Raw genomic sequence first — 18,247 nt, forward strand, 5'->3', positions numbered from 1 at the left:
CCCATTTCTGGCTTGCAGCAGGGTTCCAACATGCACCTCTTGGCACCACTGACTGAGCTTTTCTTATCCCTCTTCCTACAGTTTATAAACCCTATACTTGATTCAAAGCCTCAAGAGAAATCCCATGAAGTGAAGGCTGCGGGTCAATTGCTGAACGTCAGTGCCAGAGCAACCAGCTCAAGCCAAATGAACAAATGGCAGCGTACCGGGCAGTGTGCCACCCGGTGCTGCCTCCTCCCTGGGAACGGCTGGAAAAGCCACGCTGCATTGTAGCTCTCCGAAACAGCACAAGCCCATGAAAGCCCAACTGAGATCAGTTCAGGTGACGGCAGAATCCTGGCAAAGCCCCAGTGTGCAGGCACCTGGGAACAGAGCCACGCGGGCACAGGTCTGTGACAGGCACAGGACCCCCTGGGGACACTGGGCTAGCCCCCATGGGCAAGTGAATGCCCAAGGGCCAGGCTTGCTGTAGGATGAGAACCACAGCTTGGACGACCTTCCCAGCACGCTGCAGAAACAAACGGTGAGAGATACTCCTCCAAACTGAACCCTTGCCCGTTTTGAGGTCTGCCAATTGATGTCCCACCAGGCGTTTAAGTGGACCAGGCAACACAGAAGTTATCCGACAGCCACACAACAAAGTGCCTTTGAGTCATCTTCCTTTTTTGCTAACAAATCATCAGGCAGGGTGAGACCTAGTGAAAAACCTTCCCCTGGAGCATCTTTCTTTCTTCTCTCCCCCTTTCCAGAAGGCAAGGGAAGCAGAAGAAATGGGGACCCGCCCCAAAAGCCAGCAGCGTTTGCTTGGCCCTGACATCAAGAGGAGGAATGGGGAGGGATTAGAGGGGAGCAGCCTGCCAGGCACCGCCAAGCTAAGCTGCCATCGCTCCTCTGGTATGACATGCCTGCAGACCCTGGCAGGATGGCAGGAGAGAGGCTGCTGGGCAGCTTGGCTTTGCTGCACCACTCCAAGGACAGTCCTCAGCATCAGAGGGGAGAGAAGAGGAAGCTCGGGGAAGATGCAGACTACCACGCCTGGCTCCTCTGGGCAGCGGCAGCCCTGCAGCATGCTCCCACCTCTACTGAGCCACATGCACTGGAAGAGCTTCTTGCAGAGCAGGGAGGAAGATTTAGATGGTGAATGAGAATAAAAAATATTTGTCTCACCAAGGTGCAATAAAGAAAGAAGACATTTGGCGGGACTGTTATAGAAGAAAAGAGACCTGGATAGGAAAGGAGAAGATAGAAGTCAGCTTGCACTGACAGTTGGATAGGACCCTTGATTTGGAAGCCAATTTCAGCTTCTTTTGGTCCTCCTGCTCCAGGCTAACAGTGCTGGGTTCAGGTCAGCACTGCTTTACTCAGCAGGATGGGATGTGGCAAGGGCAGGGCTGGGCTCCTCACTGGAGTCCACCTCCCTGGTGGGACATCTCAAGTCCTCCCACATGGCCCTGCTCCCCCACCTAAGTTCACCTCATCATGGTAAGCAGCATTCCCATGGACAGAAAGTATTTGTATACACTTTCAGCTGCAAAGCCAGACAACAGGGTAAAAGAAAGGCACCTGGGCATCACACAGAGGACAGCAGTGCTGCTCCATTCCAAGAGAAGTCTCTTCCACCCCACCACGGATCAAACCTGGAATGCTGGGGTGTGCTTGCTGGTGGCACAGCTGGCTCCCCACCATTCTTGTCAGCCCTGCACTGTGCCACAGGAAAATCTGCTGTCCCAGGGTGGGCACTCTGCAATCCCAGTCACTTCTCTGCTCTATGCCCTGGGTGCCAGAGTGTCCTTCAGATGGCCAAAATCAGAGAGAACCTCCTGTCTGACATCAGGACGCCTGTCCACACGACTTGCAGCCCAACACTTGTCTAAACAATCTTATATCATTATTGCTGTACAAGGCAAAAAGCAGTGCTCCTTCCAGGAGCAGACCATGGCCAAGAGCCATCATGGCCCAGAATCCTCCTTCCCCAGAGATGCTCTACTGGTTTTGGGCTGGGATAGAGTTAATTTTCTTCACAGTAGCTAGTATGGGGTTGTGTCTGGGATTTGTGCTGAAAGCAGTGTTGATAATACAGAGATGGTTTTGTTATCGCTGAGCAGTGCTTAGACAGCATCAAGGCCTTTTCTGCTTCTCACCCCACCCCACCAGCGAGGAGGCTGGGGGTGCACAAGAAGTTGGGAGGGGACACAGCTGGGACAGCTGACCCCGAAGGGATATCCCAGACCATATGACGTCATGCTCAGCATATAAAGCTGGGGGAAGGAGGAAGGGGGGGGACATTTAGATTTATGACATTTGTTTTCCCAAGTCACCGTTACGTGTGATGGAGCCCTGCTTTCCTGGAGATGGCTGAACACCTGCCCGCTGATAGGAAGTGGTAAACGAATTCCTTGTTTTGCTTTGCTTGTGCACGCGGCTGTTGCTTTCCCTATTAAACTGTCTTTATCTCAGCCTATGAGTTTTCTCACTTTTACCCTTCTGATTACCTCCCTCATCCCACTGGAGGGGAGTGAGCGAGTGGCTGCATGAGGCTTAGTTGCCAGCTGGAGTTAAACCATGACAGACGCTGAACGCACATGGCAACTAAACTGCTTCCCACTTTGTTAAACTGGAAAGATTTGCCAGACTGTGAAAAAGGAGCAGAATTAATAGACAAACACACAAATGGATGCTCTTGTCCTTTGGAATTCCAAAGGCCTGCAAGAAGACCACCACCTGGCATCAGGGGTTTCACAGCAGAGACACCCAACCCAGTACTCAGCACATCAGCCTAAGAAAATGTTTGTTTACATGAATAATCCTGCTTAACAAAGACAACACTTGATAATCTCTAAACCACTCCAGAGATTAAACAACAAAACACTGAGCAGCCTTAAATCCTCTGATTTCTGTCACCTAACTTCAGTAGTGCTTCCAGAGGGGCAGAAAGGGAGCAGGGACAGTTTCACTTGGGGCCACATAAAATATAAAAATCCTCATGCATAAAGGAAAAACATATCTTTTTAAAAATCAAAGACCTCCCGCAATACCTCCCCAAACCAACGTTCAAAAATCCACCATTCAGATAAAAGCACGCACAGATGCTTCTTGCACGCCATAACTCAGCTATCACCAACAGCCAAATAGCAGGTTTGCTTCCACCACACAGCTCAGTCAATCCACCCTGACCTGTGCAGATCAGCCTCTGCAATGTAAACACAAGTATGTGTTTAACGAGGTCTTTGAAGCCTGCTCTGCATTTTGCAGAATTTATCACGTGGCCAGAAGGGGATCAGGAGCCCAAAACAAAACAAAAGAAGCTCCCAGAGACTTTACCAGGGACCAAGATCTAGAACCCAGCTGCTTTTAATCACTTGAGCCCATATAAACTTCCCTATACATCAGCTATGCATAAATCAAGATGCTGAAATAAAATTTTAAAATAATTAATTTTCAAATAGCCAGGAGAAGGAGACATACAAAAAATTATTTAAGATGGGGGCTGGAAAAACAGCAGCTGGCACAAATCTGCTGGCTGCTCCAGGAGGACATGCTGCAAAGATGGTTCTCACAAGGCATGGCAGCACACCCGAACTTCTGCTCTTGCTTTTCCTTGTTCCTCTTTCAGGGAGCGCTCAAGCAGGGACATACTTGAGCGAGGGAGATGCCAGCTCCTTCTTCTTCCCCCGTCAATATCAGGGTTTGCACTGCCTGTTTCTGAGCTGCCTGCCGAGAGCCCTGGGATGGGCTGGCTGCTCTCAATAAACAAAAAAAAAGACCCCAAACTCCTCGTGTTTTCTGATCTGATCTCACACAGGGCTTGCCAGCATTCAGCAGCTAAAACCACCTCCTCGGGAGCCCGTTTCACATATCCGAGGATGCTGAGCGGGAGTCAGAGCATGCAAGCTCAGCCGGCTCAGCAGCAGGCAGGCAGACCCTGGCTGCCCCTCCTAACCCTGTTCTCTAACAGACCAAGGTGGGGAAAAAAACCCTAAACATGCAGATGACCAAAAGAAAAAGGGCAAGGAAAGAATAAGCAGAGTATTTTGAACAGCAGCCTTCCAAAGTTGAACTTAATTTCAGCTCCAGCACAGCTGGTCAGAGAGCAACATCACTCTGGCATTCACACTGAAAGGGACTAAAGTAAATTAAAATTATTTGATTTTGTAGATGGGCTTGCCCAGAGCTCCTTTTAAATTTTTTTTTTTTTTTTTTTTTAAAAGCTGCAGAAGAGACTCCAGGAAGTCTGCAATCACTATTTCCATCTAAAAGGGTGAGGCTTTCCTCCTTCCCTCCCCCACCTGAATTACTGTTACCTGCCTTATACCAGACAGAGGCAGGTACCTCAGACTTACTCGTGTGCTCAGCAGTTGGGGGAAGTTGGCACCACAAAATCAAACCAGATGGAATGACAGAAAAGAAAAAAAGAAAAAAAGAGCGAGAATCTCAGAATGGGATTTCCCAGTTTCTCGCAATGCAAAACCAAAGTAACCCACCATGTCAGGGATGCAGGAATGCCAAACCCCAAGACACACAGCCCTAGCAGGACACTCGCTGGGCAGGGGGATGGTCCCCACTGGAGTCATCCTGTGCTTGCTGTTCCCCAGCCAAGCTTGCATGGTGTCTGGGCACAACCAGCCTGGAAAGGACGACAAGCCCCAAAGCAACTCCTAGTGTGACGCTTTGCAACAAGACCAGCCATTTCAAACCCACCGTTTTAAGGAATCGCTACTACCCCCCTGTTTTATAAATTCTTTAAGCAGTGAACTTTTAAATTATTAATGTTTCAGGGGATGAGTGAGGCCCGCACTGCGCCATGGAATCCCACCCCACACAAGAACAAATGTGCATTAGAAACACCAGCACTGTGCTGGTCTTCCTCTGCTTCAGAGCATCGCTGCAAACGATGGGATTGGGGCAACACATTGAGCATTGCAAAGGCTGATGCGGCAAAGCTCCTTAGCAAGGCAAAAATAGTGCAGAAAACACAGCCAATACAGTCAAACAAACAAATTGACCTGATGCTGCAAGGCAAAGAACTCCTCTCCGAGGCCATTCATTTTTCATTTCACCCACTTGCCAATCCTACAAGCAGGGTTTAAAAGAGAATGGAAAAGGGAGAGAAAAAAAAAAAAGGTGGGACATTCAATGCATTCAATGATTTGGAGTTAAAAGGAGAAATTATGGTGTTTCTGAGGTCATATGCAGCATTCTCAAGCCACTGCTATTTCACCAGGGCTGCCTAAATACCCTCCTGTGGGCTCCTATTAATTACAACAATTATAGCCCAGTGGAATGCAGGCATGTCTTTAACACGGTCTGTTTTAAAAGGTTCCCAAATAAACTGTAACCACATCACAGGTAATTGCTGTTCGTTGTCAGCACACTGAGTATTTCACTGTTGTATTATAACGAGAGAAAAAAGAACAAGTCACTTGCATCGTGAAACTTTCCAGCAGGGCTGCACAGCCCACCACCCACCCTCGCAGCCTCAGCCCGGGCTCACGCCGAAACCCTTCAGCCTAAACCTCAATTTTCCTACTTCAGCGGAACCCACAAACAGGATCAACTTCATCCGCCCGCATCCCTCTAATTCCAACCGAGCGGGAGCTCTGCTTTCGCCCAGGAGCGATGCATCCCGAAGCCTTTGCAGTTTGGGATCGCAAAGCGAGAAAACCCGGTGTTGGGGGGGGGGGGGGGGGGTGCAAAAGCAAGGGGTGGGAAAAAGCACTTTGGGGGGTGGGGATGGGAGAAAACCCAGAGGGATGCTCGGCCGGCGATGCCCCTTACCGCTGAAGAAGCTCTTGGCACGGAGGTAGCCGGCGCTGAGCCGCAGGACCGACAGCTTGTCCAGCCCGGCCACCACCTCCTCGGGGAAGGGCAGCAGCCCCGCCAGCCGCTCCAGCTCCCAGTTCAGCCGCTCCCGGTGCCTTTTGGAGGGGTTGGAGGTGCCGCCTTCGGCCGGCCCCGGCCGCACCCTGCCGGGCAGAGCCGCGTTACCGGGCGCCGGTCCTTGTCACGCCGCGTCCCCCCTCCCCGAGACCCTTCCCCTCGCCCCCCACTCACGCCCGGGGCACCGGCTTCCTCCGCTTGCGACCCGCGTACATGGCCGGGCCGGGGCCGGGGCCGGAGCTCAGCGCGTCCCGGGGCGGGAGCCGTCACCGGAGAGCCCCGCGCGGGCCGCGGCCTCCGTCGCGGAACCCTCAGGCTGCCCGCGGGGAGATGGAGCGGGAGCGGTCCCGCCTCCCTCCTCCCTCCGCCCCCGCCCCGGGAGAGGAGGGGCTGGGGGGCGGAGGGGGGGGCGTGAGGTCTGAAGGGGGAGCGGGGGTGGTGTCTGGTGGATAAGGGGGAATATGGAGGAATACGGGGGGGATGGGGGTGGGGGGGGCATGGGGGAATACGGAGGAATACGGGGGGATGGGGGTGAGGGGGGGCATGGGGGAATATGGAGGAATACGGGGGGATGGGGGTGGGGGTGTGAGCAGGGGACAATGGGTGGATGGGGTTAGGGCAGAATATGGGGGCAATGATGGGTGGATGGGAGTGAGGGGGATGGGGTTGGGGGGGGAATATGGGGGGATAACGGGTGGATGGGGATGAGTGGCGATGCAGGGGGGCTGCAGGGGGAGTGGGAGGTGAGGGGGGATGCGGGAACAGTGGATGGGAGCGAAGAGGAGATGGGATATGGGGACAATGATGAGTGGATGGGAAGGAGATGGGGTGTGGGGGGCAATGACAGGTGGGTGGGGTGAGTTGGGGTGTGGGGGGCTGAAGGGGGATTGAGAGGTGAGGGGGGATGTGGGGGTGATGAGGTCTGGATGGGGGATGAGGGGCAGTAGGGGGATGAGGGGAGGAAATGGGGCAGCAAGCCCCACTCCCCACATGGGCGAGGGGTGCGAGCGCTTCGTGTTGGCACGCCAGGGTGACGGTCAGCACCACCACGTGCATGTCAACGTGTGGGCCACTGCGAGAGCACGTGTCCACATCAGGGCACTTGTGAGTGAGCCTGCGTGCCCGTGCACTAGCGTGCATGGCAGCGGCACCCAGGAAGCTGTGCGCGCCCGTCGGCATTGAGAGCATAACCGTGCCTGCGAGCCCCACTGCTGCACAGGGTGGTCAGGGGGTGCAGCCGGGGGACACTGTCACACCCCTGCCGCTGCGCGTGCCCGTAGTGGCTGGGGACAGTGCGAACAAGCGTGCCACACGCCCACCCTGGGCTGGGCACACACGGCTGCACGCTCACCTGGAGGTGTGTGTGTGTGGGGGGGTGTGTGCATGCACCAGCCATGTTCCCCCTAGCTCCGTCCTTCCAAAATGCTCCACTGAGTCAACAGGGCTAGGCACCAAGCAAGCTCAGAACACAAACACACGGGGCATGCAAGCCTGTTTTCATTGCCTGTAACATTGGAGGGCGTCCACAGGGCTGCATTCCTCCCCCAAATTACCCTGTACAAGGCAAAGCACAGCCCTTCCCCACCCGTGATCCCAGCCCCGTGTCTCATTGGGTACAGGAGGAGGGGGCGAGCCAGGGCTGTCCTCCTCCTTCAGCCCACAGAAATCAGACTCGGGGCTAAGCTGAAAGGGAGCTTTTTCAAATACTCGCTCAGTCAAGAGGGAAATGGAGAGACACCGTTTCAGGTCAAAACAAACCATCACCGCTATACAAAGCAAATCGCCTTTTAATACATAACCAAATACAGGGGGTGAGTTTCAGGACATCTTTTTCTCCTCAGCATCGTCTGCCTGCCAACAGCAATACAAAGAAATCACAAAGCATAAAATGAGATACTGCCATGAAAATAGATGTTATATGCACATACACAACGTATAAAGAGATAAGACACAAGTAACAGAGCACCAGGGGTCTGTCTTGGCCCCACCCCAGCCTGGCAGGGTGTCCCCTCCCCAAGGGCACCTCTTGCAGGACCGGGACCCCTCAGCACCCGCTGGCTGGGGCCGTGCGCTGCTTCACGTCATCTTACAGGTGCCAGGGCAAAAAGGGTTGGTGAGCAGAGTCCATCCTGCTGCTTTTCAAGTCTGCTGATTTGTAAGGCTCCATATCATGACCAGTCAGCTCCTTTGACCTCTCTGACCAAGCTGGCTTGCCACATCTGGTCTTGAACCAAACCCTCCCCCCAGCCATCATTGCTTTTTCTGTGAGTTTTCCCTTAGGGGTCTAGGAGAACATGGCCCATGGTGGGAAAAAACTTAATTCACATCTTAGGTTAAAAAATACAAAAGAAAAGGAATCAACAAAGTGGTTGTGCTGGTCTCCAGGAAAACAGTGTGAAGGGCACATAGTTGTCCAAAGTGGAGAGACGCAGATAGCAGTCACTGCCTCCCTTCCTGCCTTTCTCGCTGCTTTGGCAAACCCACAACATCCTGAGCAACTGCAGGAGTAAACCCCATTGTTCCTCCGTCTGATGGCACTGCTGAGCACAGGAGAGGAAAGCAAAGAGAAGCCAGTGACAAACCCAAGGGGAGCTTGGCTGGACCTTCCCCACCCTGCTGTAAGGGAAGGGCGCAGCCTGGTACCGGCTTCTCCCAAGCTCCCCAGGAAGGCTGCTGAGGAGCCCAAAATCCCAAGGTGCCTCTGCTTTCGCCAAGCCCACCTCCCTCAGAGACCCTTCAAATGCTGCTGAGCTTCTCAAAGGGCTTGGTAACACCCCCTTTTCTAAAGTAGCTGGGTCACCAGGGGCTCAGAAGGAAGAGAGGAGATGGTGAGCACAGGAGGGAGGGAGCAAGGAGCAGAGCAGAGGGTCTCAGGCAGGCTGAGATGATGCAGGGGACTAAACAACAACATGATGAGGGTGGTCCACACACAGGTGATGAGGAGACCATGCTGCATCGAGAAACAGCAATTCAGTGCTACATGCTTGTAAGGCAGCAGGTCCATCTGCAAGAGGCTGCCACAAGCACACGGGCAGCAAGCAGGGTGTCCTTCCTTGGACCCCAAGAGTCTGACAAACCTTCCCACTGGCATGGCTGCATCTCCCTGAAAGGCTTCTCATGTAAAAAACAAACAAACAAAACAAAACAAACCACAAAACACTTTATCCTAGACTGCCTGAAAGCTCTGCTAGGGCACCTTGTTTCAGGCACTGGAAGACAAAATCCTGAGCGAGCAGGAAGCATGGGGCACCACTTGTAGGTAGGTGTGCATGGCCAGAAGAACTTGTAATTACTGGTGGCTTTTCAAGATGTGGCTCCTAGTTCACACTGAGGCTTCAAAACAGGCTTCCCACATACAATGCTGTGCCTGCATGCCCCCAACACCACCCCTTGCTCCATCCACACAAGCCGGTGCACCCCTCAGGTCCTGCAACCCTCGCACCTCACCTTGAGCTGGACCTCGCAGGCACAGAGCGGCTGCCCACCTGCAAAGGACACTGATGGGAAGCCAGGGCCCCGCTCGGAGGATGGCAGTGTTCCTGCACCCACCTTCACAGGGAGAGCTGCTGAGCACCTCAAAACCGAGCCCAGCGAGGAACATGGTGCTCCAGGGTGGCTCTCGCTAGGGCAAGGCAAAGCACCCAGCTGCTGGGGAAGGGATATTTTAGAAGCATGCCTAAAAAGGTTGCTGTCATGTTTAAAAAGGCTATTTCCATACTGGCACTCAGGCAGCACAACGTGGTCCATCTGGTGGGTGCTAGGACCCATGCTGGACCCCAGCAGGAGTCCACCGTGTTGCACCAGACCTGCCCCATCGCATCTCTGAGGAGTTGCCCCAGCCTGCAGGACCCATGGCTGGCACTGCACAAACCACTTGTCCTCTTGGAGCACTGCCTGCTCCCCTTCCCAGGAAAAGCTGGGCTCTAGGTGGGGTATTAGGGGCTGTTTAGGGAAGCCACCATCCCCTGGCAGCTGGCTGACTCCTAAGGGTGCTGATGCTTGTGCAGGGAGAGCAGCCTCCTCATCACGGAGGTCCCCAGCCCCAGAGAACGAGGACCCTTGCGAGCCTTGTGCAGGGCAAGGAGCAGGCTGGGAGGGCACCAACCACAGCCCAGCCGCTGGGGGGGTCTCAGGGCTGCAAGCCAGGAGAGTTTGTGACTCCAGATGCGGTCCTGCAGCTTCCAGCTGTTTTGGAGCTATGGCCATCCAAGCCTCTGATGGGCAACCTCCAGGAGAGGCGCTCTGACCTAAAGCATTGGCTGGGTTTGCCTGGGCTGGGACATTGTGCCACCGAGTCACTAGTGTGTGTGGGTGTAACGGAGGTGGGCAGCTTGACCCCACCAACTTGCACCCAGGCTGGCTCTGATCATTAGGAACAGTGTTATCTACAGGAGCAGAGGTGGTAACTTCTGCTTGAAGCACTTGTCCTGGATTTCCCAGCTGAAGTGCTACAGAGGACTTGCTGCTGGAGACCAGGACATCCAGAACTGTCCCTCCCACCAGCCCAGCTGGATTAAATGGGACCTGCTGTTCTGGTTGAGCAGAGCTGACCTCGGATGTAATGGAGACTAGAGAGACAACAGCATCCTGGCCTTGCGCACCAGATGCCTGGGGCTGTGGTGGAGCTTGAAACACTGAATTAGCTGCCCAGCAGTGCTGGAAATGAGCCACAGCACTGTTTTCCTCATTGCAGGGTGATGCACTGCAGTGCAGAAAGTCCATGCTCTTCCCAGCACCCTCCCTGAGCAGCATCTGCTCCACGTAGGATGTCACCTCAGTGCCCAGCCTCTCGCCAACCTCCTGAGCTGGCAGCTCCTCCTCTGCACCCAAACTGAGCAGAGCCTCCTCCCACTGCTGCAGCTCTGCGTTGTCCACGTTGAGGCTCTGGAGGGTCTGGCAGATGTTTCCATCCACTTTGCTTTTCTCAAAGAGGGTTTTGATAACGACCAGGAGGGAGTCGCTGTCCTCCTTGGCATCATCAACTTCCTCATTCTGGCTGAGTCCATCGGGCTCAGCGAGGAGATCTGGCAAGGAGAACTGAGGCACATTATCAGCATGGGAGATGTATATGGATGCATCCTGCTTCATCATGGCCCCAAGAAGAGAGTTGGGGTCTACCGAGCACTGCTTCGAGTGGGAGTTTCCTTGTGTCTGCAACTCCTCCTTAGTCTGGAAGGAGTCCAGGAACTCAGGAAGGTCATTCCCGTACAAGACTGCTTCCCCTGTAGCAAAGCTAAAAGGCAGCTGCAGCTTTCTCTTCCGCAGATGTTCCTCCCCTTCTTCATTCCTTCAGGGTGGAGGGAAAAAGAGATGGAAACAGCATGAGCACCTCTTCTGGGCCAGGCAAAACCACCCTCCCAACAGTGAGACAGGAGCTCACAGCCCTGCCCTGGCTTTTCTAAAGAAAAGGGGTGCTGGATTGGGCTGGCTGCGATGCTGCTGATGGAGGACTGTGGCTCTGGGGAGCCCATGGGGAGGTCTGCATGGTTCCGGGAATGGCTGCGTGTCCAGGGCTCACCTGCAGCCCTTCTCAGTGTCTGCAGCCACCTTCTCAGAGCTGTTTCGCTCACACCTCCCTGCTACAGGAGGGCACATACTGGAAAGTGCTGACCATGCAACCCAACCACCCTTTCCTCCGCCCCCATTGCCTCTGTGTGCCTCGAGCAGCCCCACGACCACACACGCTAAGAGCAGGTGAAGGCAGCTGGAGATCCAGTGATACTCACGACAGGGCTCGCTGCCGGGCAATGATGCAGTCGGGCTTGCCCCCTTTGTACACCAGCCGGGCATTGGCCTGCACCCACACCCAGCCACCCTTCTTGGTCAGCAGCCGGAAAACAGTCAGCCCGCTCTCCCCTGTCTTCATCACTGGGGCAGGGAGAGAAGAGAGGCAGCACGGATGTGGTTACTCCATGGGGACAGACAAATGGGACATGCAAGATGCCACGAGGCTGAGCATCACCTCGCACCCGTAGTACGGGGACAGAAGATGCAGGACACAGCCAGCGTGTGATGCCACGTGTGGTGCTGTCCCTCTGTCAGCTCCCCGAGCAGGTATCACCCAGGAGGGGAGAGCCTTTGTCACAGCTGCTCCAGAATCGGGACAGACGGCCCACCAAGGAGCAACAGTACCGGCACGGCCAGAGCTGCACCGGTACCAGGGAGCCATGAGGCCTCCCCCAAACACACCAACCCCGATGGCCCCCCCCACCAGCCTGTGCCGCTACTCCTCCCTGGCACTCACTTCTCACATGGTTCTCCGCGCAGTGCATCATGTCGGCCGCGTGCACAAACTGGTACCCCGACCCCCTCCTGCACAGCTCCGTTTCCGTGTACCCCAGGACAACCTTCCCCCTGAAAACAGTGCAGAAACCCAATGACACCAGGGATGGATCCCCCAATTGCACCCCACCCACCAGACATGATCCTTTGCCCAGCACCCAGGCAGCTAGCCAAAGCCTCCCACTTTGGGTGGTGCAACTCTCCATCCTGGGCTGAGCTGCATTCCCTTCTTCCATAGAACCACCCCATGCTGGGTTTGCTGGGTTAAAACACAGCAGCCCAGAAGTGCTGGCACCCAGTTAATCTGCTCCTTGTGTTACTGGGGGGCTGCAGTGGATGGACAAAAGTATCAGGCACCTTGCCATAGGAGTTGGGTCAAAACTGCCCTGCTCCCACAGACTATGGTTTTCTGTCCAGCACCAGGGATTTTGCCATGGGGAAGGCGAGAGATGCCCTACCGGGAATCACAGGCCATGGGAGTGAAGTCCAGCTTGTGCTTTGTCTGGAAGATCAGCATCTTGGTCTGAAGCTCCAGGATGGAGAGCGGCTGAAGGAGAGTTGCAATGGCAAAGAGAGCAAGCGGGGACCTTTCCGATGCTGACTTCTGCTGCCCAAGAAGGCATTTCAAGCGCCCATGGAAATTCAAGGCCTTAGAGGGGATTAGAAAATGTGGGTGTGAAGCAAACAGGGTGACAGGTACTGGCTGTGCTCCCATCCCCATGGGACATGAGTGGCCACCAGGGAACAGAAACAGATTTTCTTACCAGAAATCCTGATGAGTTATCCAGCAAGCAGCGGAAGCGGCAGGTGAAGTTCCTCTCCACAGAGGTCTTCTCGGGGTGGAGGTACTGTGGACTGGACCTGGTGCTGCATTCACCTAGCGGTGGCTGGTCAGTGGGAAAGGCTGGGAAACCAAAGGGAAAATGAAGCTTTCTGAGCTGCATGCCTCAAGCTCATGGCCTTGCAGACCTGCTCCTGGTGGAGACTTTGCTGCTCAAGTGAAGTGGGAAATGACCAGTTCATGATAGTTTCTGGTCCCCTCGCCTCTCAGACAGTAGCAAGACAACAAGCTGCCCCCACTGAAATAAATAGGATTTCAAACACTGAAAAGCAAAAAGGTTTGGGAGAAGCATCCCCATCCCTCCAGCACAGCGAAAGGCAGCATGTCATTGCTGTTGGCTGCTTTTGGTGACAAGTGGCCGTGCCAACCCCTGGGATGGTTGCGAGTCCCAGAGGGAGGCTATGGGATGTTCTTCAGCACAGAGCTGTGCTTGGTGGCTATAAATGCCACCAGAAGGGTTTTCCAGCACGGGGTGGCCATGCAGAGGTGGCTGGCTGGTTCCCAAGGATCACCCTGGCACTCACCATCGGCAGCATGCTGGGTGCTGCCAGACGCCGGGGCCCTGTGCAGCTGGCGGCGGAAGGCAGCTCTGTCATCCGCATGGATCAGCTCGTACACGCTCTGGTAGATGAGATCTGACTGGTATGACACAAGAGGAGAAGAGCATTGACACCTGCTCAGCCTGGCAGAGGTGTCTGGAGGAGGACACACAAGGAGCCTTTCCTTTGTGGGTACTAAAAGCGCAGCAATCGAGTAAAGAAACAGGCAAACACAACCAGCTTTGTGCGCTGCATGGAGAGCAAGGAACAGGAACTGGCTGCTTTTTTAGGGGGGGTGGCTCAGGAAGGAGGAAAACGGAGCAGGGAGGGGGTCTGCCTGGGGAAATCGTGGGAACAGCTCAGAGGTCTCTAGAAGCAATAAAAACGGCAATGCCTGAGTAAGCCTGGCTGCTCAGGACTGTCACACTGCCCGTTGTCCCAACATCCTCTTACCATAGCTAAGCAGATCTTTCCAGCCTGTTCCCCACACCAGCAAGGCTGAGGTTCTCCTGGCATCACCCAGCCCTTCCAAGGATGTTTCACACTGGCTCTGGCTCCTGATCCTTAACCACAGTCCATGGGAAATGCTGAAACTCCAGCTCCCTCCCCTGCCATGGAAGCCCCTGCTCTTTGGGAAGCTTTGCTACCCGTTGGCAAGGCGAACGCTGCAGCAGTGGCATCTCCCTGGCATGTTTTAACTTCTAGTATCTTCTCAGGACCAAACTCAGACACAGCACCAGAAAGGCTGTGGGTTGCCAGAGGCGAATTTGTTTGCGGGTGTATTGGCTTTGTGTGGCAAGGTTTTGGTAGCAGGGGGGTTACAGGGGTGGCTTCTGTAAGAAGCTGTTGGAAGTTTCCCCTGTGTCCAAGAGAAAGCGAGCCCATACCAGCCGGCTCTAAGACGGACCCGCTGCCGGCCAAGGCCGAGCCAATCAGCAATAGTGGTAACGCCTCTGTGATAACATTTTTAAGAAGGAAAAAAAAGTTGGGACAGTGAGAAACAGCCGCCGGAGACAGGAGTGAGAACATGTAAGAGAAACAACCCTGCAGACACCAAGGTCAGTGAAGAAGGAGGGGGAGGAGATGCTCCAGGCGCCGGAGCGAAGATTCCCCTGCAGCCTGTGGTGAAGACCCTGGTGAGGCAGGCTGTCCCCCTGCAGCCCATGGAGGTCCACGGCGGAGCAGATATCCACCTGCAGCCCGTGGAGGACCCCACGCCGGAGCAGGTGGGTGTCCAAAGGAGGCTGTGACCCCGTGGGAACCCCGCGCTGGAGCAGGCTCCTGGCAGGACCTGCGGATCTGTGGAGAGAGGAGCCCACGGAGCAGGTTTTCTGGCAGGACTTGTGACCCCGTGGGGGACCCATGCTGGAGCAGTGTGCTCCTGAAGGACTGCACACCGTGGAATGGACCCATGCTGGAGCAGTTCGTGAAGAACTGCAGCCTGTGGGAATGGCCCACATTGGAGAAGTTCGTGGAGGACTGTCTCCCGTGGGAGGGACCCCACGCTGGAGCAGGGGAAGAGTGCGATGAGCCCTCGCCCTGAGGAGGTGAAGCGGCAGAAAATAACGTGTGATGACCATAAACCCCATCCCTGTCCCCCTGTGCCACTGGGGGGCTTGGTGGTGAAATCCGGGAGTTAAGTTCTGCCTGGGAAGAAGGAAGGGGTGGAGGGAAGGTGTTCTGAGATTTCATTTTATTTCTCATTACCCTACTCTGGTTGATTTGTAATAAATTGAGTTAATTTTCCCCAAGCTGAGTCTGTTTTGCCTGTGATGGTAATTGGTGAATGATCTCTCCTGTCCTTATCTCGACCCACAAGCTCTTTGTTGTATTTTCTCTCCCCTGTCCAGCTGAGGAGGGGGAGTGATAGAACGGCTTTGGTGGGCACCTGGCATCTAGCCAGGGTCAACCCACCACAGCGGGGTACAAATTGCCAGTCTGCAATAGCACGCAAGACCTCTCTCACATTGCCATCCCTAGCCCTCTGCAAATAAGCAGTTTTGTTTCTTCCACAGGATCAATGTAAAAAATAATTTCAAGGTTGATCAGAACAATTTAACCAAACCAAACTATTTTTTTTTTTCCAGGCTTATGCAGGGGGATTTGCTGTTTTACAAAAGGTTTTTGTAGTTTCTTTTTTTTACTCCAAAGCCACGGGAATCTGTATCCCAGTGCAAACAATCTTCCTTAGTGGGCCACCAGAAAAGACAGACATGCTGATGCTGGACTGTAAAGTTGGCCATGTGGCAGAAACACCAGCAAGTCCTCACACCTCCTGCCTCCCAACACAGCCCCCTTCTTCTAGGGCCATGCCTTGGACCGGCCTTTCCCATCCCAGTCCTGCATGCTGTGGTGGTCAGCATGGTCTTACCAAGCCCCCGGGCAGCTCAGGCCACCAACTGCCATCTCCCTGCCCTCAGAAACATGCCAGAGCAGAGCCTCCTGCTTAACCAGGTGTACAGGTACTTTGAGAAGACCACTGCCTGCCTGACAGCTGTTTTGACTTGGGGCATCAGCCCCCGAGGATCCCACTGAGCTGGGAAAGGGTGCAAAGGGGGGATGAAGAAGAAAACACATCAGTCTCTGTGGGTGCACCAGGAACCTATGCAATGAAATGGGTTTGGCAGCCCCATGGCCCTCCTGTTGACTCAGTCCCTCGGCCAAAGGAGCTGGATGTCAGGGGAATCGGAGGTAACAGGGTGAATGTGGAGAGAGACCTGCTTTTCTTTAGCATCCCATGCAACCCACAGTACTTCAGGGCACTGACACTGCTCACCAGTGAGATACCCTCAGCCCTCTGTAAGTGAGAGCATACGAGCCCAGCAGCATGATACAAGAAAAATCTCACACCCCTCTTACACACAAAGACAAGACAATACAGAGCCTGCCATTGCTCAGCTTGCATCTGTTCCTGCTAAAGTCACAAGCATGCTTGTTGGCTTTCACAGCCCCCAAAGAACATGAGTCATCTGAAAATATACATCAAAAATGACCCAAGGGAGCTGGGAAGGGAAAAGAAAGCCCTGGCATGGCTATCAGCACCTCCTTCCCAGACATGGACTGCATCCATCTGTTTACAGCCAGGAAAAAATGGTACCTACCTGATGAAAGCCCAGGTAGTCCTGCACAGTAGGGGAGATGTAGAAGATGTAGCCATCTCCAGTCACGGCAATGACAAATCCATTGAGTGCCTGAAAGCAGAAGTTGAGCCCAGAGTTACTCTCCCTAGCTTCAATCCAGCTGTTGAAAGATGAACTTCTCCAGGTGTTTCTTCAGCATTCAGGTACAGGAAGGGACCTTCTTCATCAATAAGGAACCCCACAAAAAAGGAAAGCACCTTGTGACCATGCAAGACAATCTCGGTTCGTTGGGTTTGGGGTTTTTTTTCAGTGTTACCATGAGCAATGATCCAAGATGGACTGACCACTTTTTCTAGACCCATCATTGAAGCCCTCTCACCGCAGGGCAGCTCTTGCATCAGAAGGGACCACCTAAGGAGAGGTTTCATGGAGGACCTAGAGTTAGTTACCTCCTTGCCAGCTGTACCAGCTGGGTATAGCTATACTCTTCTGGGGCTCTGATTTTCTTTAACAAACTTACCTATAACTTCAATAAGAAACAGCAACAGGCAGTGTAGAGGGAGGAAGGACTGCCTTGAGCAGTGCAGGAGCCTGGTGACTCCGGGAGGACCCTAGCACCCGTTCAAGCATAATGAAGCCTTCAGGGATAGTAACCAAACTGCAGTCAGTCAGTCTCTGACCTGACCTATTTATCCTCTTTTTAAGGATGACCTCCAAAGACACTTTGGGCCTTGCTCCTCACCCTGAATTTTACAGTTAGGAGATTATACAAGCTTGTTTCTGTATGTCTTCACTCCACACTTTCCCCAATCACCCGCCAAAACCTGCCTTTTAATCCTTAGCATGTGAGGACATTGCTGTCCATCAAACTCCTGCTCTGAGCTCCAAGGGTACGTGAACAACTCAACACAAAGCACACGAAGTAACACCAAATCCAGTCACCGCTATCATTCAAAGATGGTAGTGCAGCCAAAACCAACACCCATCTTGAAAGCAAAAGAGATGGAAAAATCTGGAAACTTAGATCCCAGATTTGTGAGGGCCCTGACATTGCATCTGTGACATCTGACATGGCATCCCTTGGTCCTTATAAGCGTGTAGACTTTTTGATACATCAAGGAGGTGACAGTTCCTGTTCTCATCTGTCTCCCATTACACAGGACCACAACCTCTTCTTATCTGATTTTGTTCTTGTTCCTGATAAACATCTCAAGAGGTCCCATTGCTCTTGAGATGTTTGTCGGGAACAAACCCCATTGCGCCCCCAATACATCCTGGCATTGAGCTGCCACTACGAGACACCATACTGGGAAAATGACTCTCCTCTTGCTAATGTTCTAGATTACAGAAGATAAGGCTTTAAACACAAAACACCCAAATCTCTATAAAAAAAAAATCTTTGTGCTCATACCATATGCCAACTTCACTTTTTGCCTTGTGCTCTGCAATTACATACACATGGTCTGCAGCTAAATCCATACCCAACTGGTAGCTCCTTGCTTGAAAAAGGCCAAACCCACACCAAATCAAAGAAACTATTCCAAAACTATAGGAGATCATGGCTGGGGTGGAAGCAGGGGAGCTCACACCTCTAGTGAATACCCAGAAAAAGAGGCAAGATGAAGATC

General features: G+C 53.6%; 2 protein-coding genes across 3 annotated transcripts in view; both read right to left on the reverse strand.

Moving 5' to 3' along the window:
• Positions 1-6,197, reverse strand: part of LOC126041296 (aryl hydrocarbon receptor-like) — a 28,414-nt gene extending 22,217 nt beyond the window's left edge. The window contains exons 1-2 of one of the 2 annotated variants that reach the window (XM_049806759.1): positions 6,052-6,197; positions 5,776-5,963 (exon numbers count right to left, since the gene is read on the reverse strand). In XM_049806759.1, coding sequence (XP_049662716.1) covers positions 5,776-5,963; positions 6,052-6,092 — 229 coding nt within the window. In that variant the 5' untranslated portion in view covers positions 6,093-6,197. Of the gene's footprint in view, positions 1-5,003; positions 5,071-5,775; positions 5,964-6,051 lie in introns of those variants that run through there. The other variant, XM_049806770.1, reaches the window with a different exon arrangement.
• A 1,466-nt stretch (positions 6,198-7,663) lies between these two features.
• LOC126041291 (aryl hydrocarbon receptor-like) overlaps positions 7,664-18,247 on the reverse strand; it is a 31,985-nt gene continuing 21,401 nt past the window's right edge. The window contains exons 4-10 of the mRNA XM_049806748.1: positions 16,641-16,730; positions 13,525-13,639; positions 12,924-13,063; positions 12,618-12,808; positions 12,122-12,231; positions 11,604-11,745; positions 7,664-11,164 (exon numbers count right to left, since the gene is read on the reverse strand). Of these exons, the coding sequence (XP_049662705.1) occupies positions 9,298-11,164; positions 11,604-11,745; positions 12,122-12,231; positions 12,618-12,808; positions 12,924-13,063; positions 13,525-13,639; positions 16,641-16,730 (2,655 nt within the window). The 3' untranslated portion in view covers positions 7,664-9,297. The remainder of the gene's footprint in view (positions 11,165-11,603; positions 11,746-12,121; positions 12,232-12,617; positions 12,809-12,923; positions 13,064-13,524; positions 13,640-16,640; positions 16,731-18,247) is intronic.

Source organism: Accipiter gentilis, chromosome 1, assembly GCF_929443795.1.
Source record: "Accipiter gentilis chromosome 1, bAccGen1.1, whole genome shotgun sequence".
Lineage (NCBI taxonomy): Eukaryota > Metazoa > Chordata > Aves > Accipitriformes > Accipitridae > Astur > Astur gentilis.